Here is a 12,764-nt window from a genome sequence, read left to right as displayed (position 1 = left end):
GGGGGGTGGGGGGTGTTAACAAGCTCAAATGCCCTTGGCTTACAAAAGCTGAACTTTTAGGGGAACACCATACATTACCCTTGAATTCTCTTTAAACACATGCGAACACGAAACATTGCATGAGCTAAGCCAGTGCAAACACTTGCTGGCTTGTAAAAAGAAAAATTGTGAGGAGGATGCCCAAATGTGTTTCAGGTGTTGCCACGGTTACCGTGAATGTTAATTTCCTGTGTGTTGTTGTTGAGGAATAAAGAGTTTGCTGTAAAATCGGAAGAGACTCTGGTGCTGCTGGGTGGAGCCTGTAAACTTTGGGCCAGTAAAGTGGAGCGTGGGTGTGTGTATGATAGTTTGTCTCTGTGGAGGACTGATGAGTGGGAACGGGAGGGCAGTGATCCCAGTGTTTCACATTGGAGCACATTGTAGATTTCTGCTTTTGTTGCTCAAGTCATCACACTCACTGTTGAGCTGAGTGCATCTGTTGTGAAGACAGGGCCTCAGGGCTTCTGTGGGACAAAGGTGTCGTCCAGAGTTAATGCAGAGTTGTTGTTGTTTTTTTTTCAGAATTTGTCAAAACTAGAACAGTGAGTATTGTAAACCTGCCTGTTTAGAATGGGCTGTTTTCTTGTCCTGTGTTAATATTCAGAGCTATTTCAGAAATATTCCTTGTCATTAGTGAGTCCTCCTCAAACAGTTCTACAATCAGTCACTTTTTATTGTTTGTGTGCTGGACGTTGTGTGCAGAGCGTTTTATAAGCAGTCTATGATGCAGAGTGAAGTTGGACAATTGTGTGTTCATCCTGCCTGGTTTATCTGCAATGAAGATTTTATAATCAATTTTTTTTTCCTAAAATGAAAACTGAATTTGCTTTATTATGTTTTCAGGTATGTGGTTTATATATAAGTTTGAATGAACATGAGCTGTAGTTTATGTGCAGCCAGAGCTGCCTTAGTTTATGCGAGGCCATAGAAGAAGAGATTTTCAACTTTGTCCACAGCCTGAAGCCTCACTGCCCCACCCCCACTGAACTGTTTGTTCAATATTGAAGATATTGCATGCCCAAAGGTTTCTCTAGTAACAATGAAATAACTCTGAGTTATTGACAGTGCTAACCAGTGTGACAATTAGTCTACCGGCTGAGACTAAAGCTGCTTCAGTATCTCACTGACCGTTAAATTAAAATTGGAGATTTTTTTTTGTCCTGTTAATAAAACTGCATACACACTGACCATTTATCTCGAGCGAATCAAATGAAAGTAGGCAGAAAACCAGATAAATGCAATGACTGGATATAAGTAGTTTGTCCTGCGCTGCATGTCTGAGCTCCGTGCTAATGTCTTCACTGTGTGAGAGCAGCAGAGAGGAAATGCCTCTGTGATGCCCAGGATTTCCTTTACATTAGTGCAGGCTCGGCTGATCCAGACATCAAAGTCTGGCTGGAAAGTGCACAGAGTTCTATGAAAATGGCATCTAATCAAGAGGTGATTTTCCACATTGTTATAGTAGAAATACCATCCACACACACACACACACTGTTAATGGTCGCTTAACTTTATTTTACTTAAAAGTACAGTGTGTAGAATTTAGTGATATCTAGTGTTGAAGTTGCATGTTGCAGCTGAACACCCCTCACCTCACCCTCTCCTTCCAAAAGTGAAAGAGAACCTGTGGAAGCTTCAGTTGTCATAAAAACTCAAAAGGCGTTTAGTTTGTCCATTCTGGACTAATGTAAAAAACATGGCGGCCTCCGTAGAGAGGGTCCCTAGATGTAAATATAAAGTATTTAAATATACTTTTTTTGGGGGGTAAAGAAAACTACAATTCATACAATTTAGATGAAACGAACTAGTGAAAACATCATGAGTATTATTCTACATTAAATTTCTGCCAATAGTTCCCTTTCACCTGAATCTTACACACTGGACCTTTAGGTAAACTGTGAGGTGGTTATAGAACACACCAACATTAGTTTAGCGTATAGTAGAGCTGAAACCTATATTTTATCCTTCAATTAATCAGTAAGTGTTTCACCTAAAAAATATCATGTGTGACATATAAAAGTATCAAATTTAGAAAGGTTAGACACAAATACTTAATAGTTTTGATTGTAAAAAATATATAAATGCTTTTGTTGTTTGACTCATTAACTAATTGATCGAATAATCATTGCAGCTCTTAGACAAAGCAGTACAATTAACCAGATTAACTCAACAATGAAATGTTGTTTACATGTTAATGCATCAGTGATAATAATATATATTTATATAATTATGAATGTTATATTATAATTATTGTAAAAAATTAATGTCTTCTAAGATTCTGGTTCATTGGCAATGAAAGATCCATTTAATTATGGTTTGAAAAAAAACACAAATTACCAGAATAAACCACAACAGCAGATCAGACCTGAAGTAAATATGATAAATAAATCTGATGTTTGGTTTAAAATGTTTGCTTGTTTCATGTTACTCTGAGCTGCTCTCTCTCTTCAAGCAGACATTCAGGTGTCTGGCTAATAGGAGGATGAATTATAACAATCAAGTGGCTTCTCACCTTGTTCTGTGACAGTAAATAAACCCAGGAATGATTACATGGGAAAAAGAAATGGGGACCAGGTGATGCCTACTTTTATTTAATTTAATTTATTTGAACTAAACTGAGATTGTGCTGTGTGTTTATCACAGTATATGATCATCCTGTGGAGTCCAGTGGAGTCGAGAGCCATTTTACTCAGCATGCCACAGACCCTCTACTCTCCATGGACATCAAAGATCGAAAAACCACACATCCGTCGCAGGTTGTGCATCATCCACTCTCTCCAAACACACGATTTAACATTTTCTCACATTTTCTTAACTCAGTGCATCTGTCTTTTGCCTCAGCTGGATGATGTCGACCTCAAGCACAGCATCAGTGGAGTGACGAGCGACAGCACAGGGACGGACAGCGGGTTATGGGACGGGGTGGACTCGCAAGATCTCCTGCTCACCACTGACACTCCTCCGCCCTCTTCAGAAAACCTCTGCCCCAGCTCTGCACTCAGTTCCCTCCCCCTCTCGCCTGCTGACCGGGCCCTCGCCAGGCTGAGCTTTCCCACTTCCTTTCAGCCGACCGACGAGAGAGACAGTCCGCCCATGGACGCCAGCGACCTCAGGTATTAAACATCATGAGCTCGCTTTCAGACATCAGGCACTGAACTCTGGAGAATCTCCGCAGGGGCTGTATGTGAGAACGCAGATGACCGAGTGAGAGGCTCTACACTTTCTGGAGTCATTCCATCCAGAGTAAAAACTCCAGATAATACCTAAATGAGCCCATGTGAGAAATCAACTGGAGCTCCGTCTGATCGGAGAATCTCCTGCTGTGTAGGCAAAGTCCGGAGAAAGTCCGGACCAGTTTGTGTGGACATTCTTCGGAGTTTGTGTCTGAACTTTAGGAAGACTTGTTTCATTGTGGTTATCTCTGTGTGTTACTGGTCATTTCTCACTCCAGCCCCAGTCTAGTGGCTCTGGAGATGGACAGCGAGGAGGACAGCGCCGACATTAAGTCTCCGCTCTCCCCGCTTTCGTCCCACGTGGAGAAGAGCGAAGACACGAGAGACGCCTTTTGTCCCTCCGCTGACCTTACTTGCACTCGCAGCAAGTCTGCCTCTGCGGCATGCGAACCCGCCACAAAAGTAAACCACCCTCTCGTAGCTGTCAAACATTTCACTCAGACATTTCCACATCTCCTTCATATACTGAGAGGCATTGTTTGAAGTCTTTTGTCTTTACTCCGGATGCTTGTTTTTTCTTTCCTTGTTTAGGAATTGGATGACCAGGGGATTCGACTGCGTTCCTATTCCTACTCTGCCCCCAAAATCAGTTTGCGGCCTGCTCGTTTTGCCCGGGACAATCACACTTCAGACATCAGCCCTGGTCAGTAACACTGGGACCCTTACCCACCTCACACGGTTATAGTCTTACACAAAACTAACAGTATTTCCCCTGCATGTTTTAGATGATCACTAATGGAGCAGATGGATTGATTTGATGTTGAATTTTTCACGAGCTTCCACCCGTAGATTCTCTCTCTACTAATATAAAATCAAATCAACCCACAGTTAATGAATGTGCCCATAAGAAGGCTTTTTTTTTTTTTTTAAGGAAATAAGCCTTTTTGCAATGTACTAGATGAGAAAATCAATACTTGATGAGGCTCTGACATAAGGCAAGGCATATTTATTTATAAAGCACATTTCATACACAGGTACGTAGAATGAAGGTGCTGAACAGAGCCATTAAAAACAGCACAATTTTAACAGACAAATTTAAAAGAAATCCATTTAAAGTCTGAAGTTAATTGAATTAAACAAAACTGAAAGAAATAAAAAGGATAAAATCTGAATAAAAATTTAAAATATATATTTGTATAAATAAAGTAGATAGAATTCTATAATGTAGCAGTAAAAATTGAATAAAACACAATGATGGTATGACTTTAGATGTCAAATAACAGTAAGAAACCTTTATAATAATAAAGTAATAAACCATTATTTTACATAAAAGAATATTAATACAAATACACACAGTCAGTGATAGAATGTGTATTTTTTGTATTCTTTCAGAGAATTCAGTTTAATTTACATTGCAGACAACTTATTGAATTATCCTGTAAAAAGTACTTATTATTTATAAATAATTCAATACATTTCTGTGAAACACAAAAACAGCTTGTGGTCATAAGCAGACTTCCTGGAGACTTCTCATCACAGCCATCACACACACACACACAGAACCACAAATTGTCTTTGACTTAATGATAAGTTTTTGGATGAATGAAAGGAGATGGAGTGTGTTTAGCAGTGAGCTTTCGAAGAGATCCAGATCTTGTTACCTTTGAAGAGAGCCAGGCTGCTTAACTGACTGTGTTTCAGTATTTCAGTATAAAAATCAGGGGCTGCATCCTTCGAAGGACGCTGTCTACCCAGCCCATTAAAACCACTTCCTTTGTGGGCTGCATGCGTAGACCTTGAAGGTCGAAATGAAATGAGACAGTTTGTTCTGCAGGGGCATTCCGTGATCAGCGTCACCAGCTCGTCCCACTATTATTGCTGTTGCCTGGCAACAGAGCTGAAGTTTGACACACTGAGAAAGTTTCAACGCCCTTTGTTTTGTTTTTTTATTATGTACCGTGAGGGGTTCGGTTGAGTTGAAGCGTGCATGTGCCAATACCTTTTTGAAAAACGGTTTGTCACTTAAGTGCAATGAATGCTGGGATAGGTTGGGCTGGGAAGGGTCCATCCTTAGAGCCTTAATTTCTTAGGAATGGAAGGAGCCTCCGAAATGGAACGGTCTAGTCGCACCGCTGTGACGTAATCGCTCATCAAATCCAGCCTCCGAAGGATGCAGCCCCTGAATTGAGACACAGCTGTAGAAAGTAAGAGTGTTTTGAATCTTCACATCCCATTCTCAGCAAGAGAGCAAGAATGTCAAACTATTTCTTCAACAGCTGTTTTTTATTTATCAAATAAAGAGAGACTGTAGTTTTCCCTAATTTCCAACATTCAAAATCCGCCCAGAAAGCGCTGCATGAAGTAGTGATGTAGGAGATCTCAGTCTGCACCCTCTGTAGTTGATGTGTGAGCAGCCCTCTGTCCACTGTGCTCTGTAGATGCCGTGCTCCACAGTGTCAGCCACAGCCGATCTCTCCTTCAGGCCCTCTCTCTGTCTAAATCTCTGTCTCTGCTCCACCCTGGTAGTAAGTACTGGACACCTGCAGCCGTCACACTGCGCCAGGGCCCTGCAATAGCCGGCACGTCGCTGTCAGCGTCTGTGCTTGTGTGTGCGTGTGGGAAGTCAAGGTTATTACTGTAAACTGATTCAGCTGCTGAAAATGGAAACTTTACCACATCTGACTAAAGAAAAAAAAAGTGACTTTAACCCACAGAGAATCATCATCCCGCTCCTGGCAGCTTTACAGCATGTTTCAGTTCATTGTTTTAGTTTCCTGGCCTGTTACTTTAATGTGTTTAGTTCTCTCTCATGCCTCTTTGCACTGAAAAAGAGCTCAGTAAATTAACTTTGCACAACCTGAAAAAGATTAGCAACGAGCTATTGAATGTTGTGGAACATTTAGCTGCTGAAGAGCCAGATATTTCCTCCAGGAGTTAGACCACAACAGAGCTAACTTGAGAGGGAAAGTTGGACTTTGTGAACAGAGACATGACTGTGAAGTTGTGAGTGGAGAGAACAGCACTGACTGCCAGCTGCTTATCAAATGTACCAGCATTTATTCAACACATTATACAAAAACACAACTGAGGCAACCTGCATGAAATGTAAGTCTGTTTTCAACTGCTGGTTTTCCCCTCATCATCCGATATTTGAAATCTATAAATATATGTGTGAAAAATAGCCAAAAGTCAAAAGGAGTGGGAGTAATGTTGGGAATTGAAACTGAAATCTAAGAGCAGGGTTTCCGCAGGCAGCTTAAAAAGTCTAATATTCTGAATTTCAACTTTTAAATTTGACATAAAAACAACTGAATGGATTTACCATGAAACTTTTTTTTCACTTTCTTAAATATTGTGGAATAGATTCGCTGTTTTCTCAGGGAATATTTGGGATCTTGATAAAAACAAATTAGAAATTTGGTGCCGCTTTATTAAAAGTGTGGCCCTGGTGGAGGTACTGTATGTGCTCTACTGAGTGATATTTTAGTTTGTAGTTCTTCTTTTTCTCCGTCGTTCTGTTTACCACATGATTGTTGGTTTTGGTTTTTTTGAACTGGGTAGTATTTACAGTGACATTTAAAAGAATGGAAAACCTTCACACAATACCGATGTGGAACTGATAAAAACAGGTCAGAATTTGTGAGAAAACGTGGTTTATTCTTTACAATGCCACTTCAACTTTCACGGGAAATGTTCCCTCATTTCTGTCGTACTTGGCATAGGCCTTAACTTCCATTCATTATGTTCTTAAAAGGGTCTTAAATTCCACTTGCTGAAACCTGCAGAAACCCTGTAAGAACTAAATAAAGATCATAAATCTGTGATAACCTTGACGTGTGTTTGCATGTGTGTCTGCGCAGACCTGTTTGTGTGTGTCGCCCAATAAAGACATACCTGTATTGTGATCATACTGGCCGCAGGAGTGCAAGAAGAAATCAGGTTTGCTTTGATGAAATGAGAAGATGACTGATTGCTTTGCAGCCTGACGAGACATGAGGCGTCTCAGGGTCGGCACTGTGCGTCTGTTTGTGCTGCAGCTTTTGTGCGTCTCGTCCTGTCCTGGTTGTGTACATGAAGACGCTTTTATAATAACCTATTCAGATCATTTCAGGACATCTAGCATGTAACACTGACAGGCTTTGTTGTTATATTCACTCAGCTAAAATATATATATATATATAATATATAAAGAATGAAATGTTTATAGGTATTTGGTCTTAGATATGCTTGTCCTGTCACTTGTCAATCAATCGTGTTGTCAGATTCTTCAATCAGATGAATAACCTCTCTCCATTCTTTCTGTCTACAGAGCAAAGAACCTCCAATATTTCAGAGCAGTCACATGAGAAAAGGTATTTATACTTCAAATTGATTTTTTTAAATTCACTTACTCATTCGAATTATGTTTTATCGCCCTTTTCTGTCTTTCTCTCTGTCCAAACACTAAATCACTCAACCTCACTCACTGGGTCATTGGCTCCCTGTATGAACGACCCTTCCTTTCATCAGATATATGCCAAGAGCAACTCACTGTATGTTTGTAACCATGACGATTAGGCCGAACGGGGATGGCAGGCACTCTGAGAAGTTTGCTGAGAAGCTGGGTTCATGTGTTACTGCTGTTTTTGATCCTTTTCTTCTTTTCTAGCGACAGCAGAGGTAGTGAGGCTCAGATATCACTATGACCCTGTGATACTTTTTCTTCGCCCTGTTTTTCATCTGTGGGTTACAGTGTCATCTTGCAGCCTTGTAGTTCATTTTCACAGCTGCATCATGGCTACATCACAATGCACGACAAATGTTCTTTATGTACATGCAAGTAATGCATTTTGATTTTTAAAAAAAAACGCAGGATGTAGTTAAAGTTAATAACAAAAAGTGACTTCATGCACTCTCTGTCTGCTCAGAGGGGAGTGGCACTGGTTTTAAAAAAGAAGGACATCCTTTCTACTTCCTGTTCCACTTTGACTATTTTCACTTCCATCCCATTAGGAAAGATGCTAACAGATATTTCCTCAAATTGTATAAATGTATAAATACCCTAGTTACACTGGCACACTTCATTAGCTCCCCCTAGTGGAAGATAACAACCAGACTCGAGTAAAAAAAACATGTTCTTTCTTTGTGTTTGGAGCAGAGCTGCGACTATTGGTTAATTTGCCAATTAATAAAAATGAATCTGCAGATGTTGTTGATAATCATTAAGTCATATATCAAGTGAAAAACTGAACCTCAAATGTGAGGATTTGACATTATGACAGATATAATATTTGTAGGCTCAGACACTCGGGATGTAAAATCACATAAGTTTATGTTCGAAGATATTTTCCACACTTGTCCATGTGAATCAATAATGAAACTATTCATTATTTGCAGACTCCTCATGTGTGATTGTAGCTTGAATCGTTAGCACTTGTGGCTTTTCATCAGCACTAAGACGTCCATGTGCGCTGTTCTTTGCAGGGACATTAGGTTCCGTAGTCGTGCCCAGTCTGCGGATGATGAGGGAAGCATGGAGCTGGCAGAGTCGCTCCAACACCTCACGCTGTCTGAGTTCCTCAAAGAGTATGTGGGGGGGCGAACCTTCCTCTTAACCGTCCGACATAAACAAACTAACCTTGAAACCTCACTCACAGTGTGACTCATTTACCACCTGTTGTTATTATATTTTAACAGTGCACACCAAAGACTGTCGTCGTCGTTTTGCATGTCTCTAACAACCTACTAATTTGAATTTACTTTCACAGCACAGGGCTGCAGAGAATCAGCACTTATTGTGACTAACAAAGGATTTCTGTTTGTGTGTGTGTGTGAGTTTTATTTGGATTGCTTTCCCTTTCCCTAAAGACTGTGCAATATCAGGTTACGCAACAGTGCCATGTTTATTATTTTTTATATTAGTGCACAAATTAAATTTCCCTGACATTATTGTAACGGTTCAACAGAATTGAAGAGGAGGAGCTCGATAAGTACAGCATCCCAACCAAAGCGGAGTCAGAGAAGTACAAAGTCATCCGCACCTTCAGTTTCCTCAAGAGCAGGATGTCCAGCACACGCAGCAAGACCAAGGTAAAACACCTTAAAACCTATTACATCAAGTATAGCCAACCAACAAAAAGGACACTTGAGGGAATGCGTGGTGGTACAAAAAACACAACATCTTCTGTCTGTGTTGCAATACTTTACTTACATTTATAAACCCGTACAAAGGCAATAGTAATTTAAAAACGAGCTTGTGAATGTATGATAAACTATCGAGACCAAAAATACAGATGCTCACACACCGTTGAAAAACCCTGACCTGACCTGACCCCAAATAAAGACTACGCTTGGCTCTCGTGAATGCGACCTATGCCCTCAGCTGCATAACTGACAGAGCAGCAGCAACATTAACAATATACCACCACCCTCAATATAAAAGAATGCAAACTTCAAAATTGTCAAGAATTGAACATTAAAACATCAATACAACAAATGGGCTATTTCATGTGGTTAAATGAAAGTTCTCTTGTTGTGGTTTTTGTGTCCTTAAAGTATTTTTTATAAGCACACCAAGTTTAATAGACTGTCACTTTTTGTGTTTAAGATGCCAAATATAATCATTATTATTTATTATTATTGTTATTGGGGCATTGAGTATGATATTCACACATTCCCAACAATACAATTCAGATTTTTTTTGCAAATGTTTTAACGCAAACTATAGAAAGGAAAACTTTAGCTTCTGTTTGGGGACAAATATTTTCAAAGCAGGCAAAGATTTGGTCGGCATGACGGTGTTTGTCTCCCTCTGTAGTACTGGCATGTCAGCTTTACACATGAATCGATCTTTCTAGTTTCAGTCAAATATTGTGAATCAAGTTGTATTTGTATTGCCAATTTTCACCTCTTGATAAACTACCAACAAACCAAGTCATGGTGTTCATATTCTGCCTGTAGAGGTGATATTGAGTATGAAAACCGTTCTGCAGAGACTCAGTTTGCCAGACAGAGGCTCAGGTGTGGAATATGTGTCTCTCTGCTCTCTGGGAGGCAGAACCAGGAAATGTTTGAGAGAATAACTCAAGGTCGGAGTGACCAAACATGGAATCCAGCCTCTTTTCCTTTTAATGATTAATCCCCTGTTGTTGAGTCAGCACAGACACTGGAAGCCCTTTCTGACCTGCATCTGCTGTTTACGCCATGCTTCGTTTCCTTGTCGGAGGACGGTTTGGAAAAAGGGCGGGGATTTCTCCCAGGCTCATTTATCTACTTACACACGGGACAGTTTCGTCTGCAAATAGAAACGTGACTCTCTTTCCTCCGATGTGTAGAGAAAAGAACCTGGGCTTGTTTTGACCTGAGCTCATTGTAGCGTAATTGTCAATCAAGACGGTTTTTTTTTCTCCTTCTATCTGGCCTCTTCGTTTTACACCTATGTCTTTCACGTGGTTTTCTAAGGGGAAGGGGAAGGACAGAGAGGCCAAGGACAGGCAGCTGAATGGACATCGGTTTGCGACAGGGTCCTGTTTAGGCCCCACCATTTGTGTGGTATGTGACAAACCAGCATCTGGCAAGGACCTGCTGCATTGTTCCAGTGAGTAAAAGTATAAATCCAAGACGTTCACAGTCGTATTGTTTAAAAAAAAAAAAAAAAAAATCATGTTGATGAAATTGTTTATTTCCTTAGGTTGCACTGCCATCGTCCATAAGGGCTGTAAGGAATCTTTGCCGCCATGTTTGAAGGTGAGCTCAGTGCTGTTAGCTGGAGCTGCTTGTCTCCTCGTATCAATTGTTTATATGCGCTCTGACCAGCCTCTCTCATTTGTATTACTTAGAAACTTCAGGATAAATATGCTGTTACGATGGTGAAGAACAGGACAGCATCCCTCCCACAGAGTGAGTTTACAAGACAGGGGTCAACAGTCACAAACTGCTCTGTTGTTAATTCATCGTAATCGTGCATTAAACTTCCTGTTTGTAACATTTCTACTCAGGGTTTTAGTGTCATATGCTAATGTGGAGTTATACTCTTTATCCCCACAGATTTCACAGTGAGAGACAGTCCTCCGCAGTGTGTGATCCCCATCTCTACCTCCCTTCCTGTCATGATGGCGAAGGAGAGGAAGGAGACGGTGACCCAGCCAAGCTCTCTGTCTGGAAGTTTCCCCAACAGTGACAGGTCAGTATTTCAATACTTACTACCTCAGCCCTGAAGTGAATAACTGGCTATAAACCTCAGATCCGTCAGTAACGATACAGGAAATCTCAGCAATGGAAAGAATGCCTCACAGAGAATAAAAACAGGGGAAGAGATGTTGGTAGAGAGGAACCTGGGTAAAACTACACAGAGCACACACTCAGTGTACATATATTACAGGAGGAACACACACACAGTCATGTGTTGATTTCCTGGAGACTTACTCTAACCATAGTTACTACTTGCTTAATCATAAACTAAACACACACACACAGCTCTCTCTCTTTCTCTTTCATTTAAATAGGCAGATGTTTGTGATAAGTTATGAATCTTTGTTTATGTGTATATGTACCTATGTTTATGTTTATATATATGTACCTATCTTATATATGTTTATAAATGTATGAATATGAACTGAATCCTTATGTCACTGGGTGTGTAAAAAAGAAAATAGTAAGAATGATTTTAAGGACATGGAACGAAGTTGGACATTTTGTGTTTGATTTAATGCAGTAAAAATTGATAAACGTGTCCAGTCATTAATCTTAATATAACACGCGATGACATGTGATGATAGTGGTGAAAGTTATTCACCCAATAATGTTTCTCTGTGTTTTCTCTGTGAGTACAGTCGGCTCAGTGAGAGTTCAGAGACAGAGTGTGACGCCGGGAAGGGGCCCAGTCATTCAGAGGAGCAGCTGCCGACGCCAACGTCCTCCACCTCCACCGACTCATCCTTTGGAGAGGGTACGAGATGAATAAAGCTCAATTTTTCACAGATTTCCACAAAGTGAATCAGGGCAATTTGAATCAAAGTTTGTTTTATTCCGTTTCATTCCCATAGACTGTGTGGACGCGTGTATCCAAGGTGACATCTCGGCGGATGCTGCAGATTACGAGGCGGAGTCGTGGAGTCTGACGGTGGAGCACAAGTTCTGCAAGAAGCACGACAAACGAGCGGTCAAGAGGCAAGATGTCATCTATGGTGAGCAGAGTTGAGAAAGAAGACCACTGGAATGTTTCCTTTTCTGTCAGGGGTTGAGCAACAGATGTAGATTGTTGGAGAGATGGAACATTTACACATGTTATCAAGTAACACACGTGTTGCACATGTGACGCAGAGTTGATGCAGACTGAGCTCCACCACCTGCAGACGCTCCACATCATGGCCGAGGTTTTCCGGCGAGGTATGAGGGAGGAGGTGCAGCTCGACACAGAAGCGGTGAAGCGGGTCTTCCCCTGTCTGGACCAGCTGCTCCTCTTCCACCACGGCCTCTTCGCCGCCATGAAAGAGCAGCGACACAGCTCGGCCCAGCCGCAGGGACACAGGAACTACCTCATCCAGCGAATAGGAGACGTCCTGCTCCAGCAGG

General features: G+C 41.0%; 1 protein-coding gene across 5 annotated transcripts in view; it reads left to right on the top strand.

Annotated features, from left to right (window-relative positions):
- arhgef28a (Rho guanine nucleotide exchange factor (GEF) 28a) overlaps positions 1 to 12,764 on the top strand; it is a 49,017-nt gene that overhangs the window by 21,595 nt on the left and 14,658 nt on the right. For 2 of the 5 annotated variants that reach the window (XM_069514274.1, XM_069514278.1), the window contains exons 10-24: positions 2,683 to 2,795; positions 2,881 to 3,152; positions 3,491 to 3,674; positions 3,804 to 3,915; positions 5,651 to 5,737; positions 7,522 to 7,564; positions 8,676 to 8,777; positions 9,158 to 9,281; positions 10,653 to 10,788; positions 10,882 to 10,937; positions 11,030 to 11,090; positions 11,238 to 11,373; positions 12,023 to 12,138; positions 12,236 to 12,376; positions 12,513 to 12,763. In XM_069514274.1, the coding sequence (XP_069370375.1) occupies positions 2,683 to 2,795; positions 2,881 to 3,152; positions 3,491 to 3,674; positions 3,804 to 3,915; positions 5,651 to 5,737; positions 7,522 to 7,564; positions 8,676 to 8,777; positions 9,158 to 9,281; positions 10,653 to 10,788; positions 10,882 to 10,937; positions 11,030 to 11,090; positions 11,238 to 11,373; positions 12,023 to 12,138; positions 12,236 to 12,376; positions 12,513 to 12,763 (1,934 nt within the window). The remainder of the gene's footprint in view (positions 1 to 2,682; positions 2,796 to 2,880; positions 3,153 to 3,490; positions 3,675 to 3,803; positions 3,916 to 5,650; positions 5,738 to 7,521; positions 7,565 to 8,675; positions 8,778 to 9,157; positions 9,282 to 10,652; positions 10,789 to 10,881; positions 10,938 to 11,029; positions 11,091 to 11,237; positions 11,374 to 12,022; positions 12,139 to 12,235; positions 12,377 to 12,512; position 12,764) is intronic. The other 3 variants (XM_069514275.1, XM_069514276.1, XM_069514279.1) reach the window with 3 other exon arrangements.

The sequence above is a fragment of the Paralichthys olivaceus genome, chromosome 18 (genome assembly GCF_024713975.1).
Source record: "Paralichthys olivaceus isolate ysfri-2021 chromosome 18, ASM2471397v2, whole genome shotgun sequence".
Classification (NCBI taxonomy): domain Eukaryota; kingdom Metazoa; phylum Chordata; class Actinopteri; order Pleuronectiformes; family Paralichthyidae; genus Paralichthys; species Paralichthys olivaceus.
Note: the sequence above shows the minus strand (reverse complement) of the source record. Positions and strands in the feature narration are given on the sequence as shown.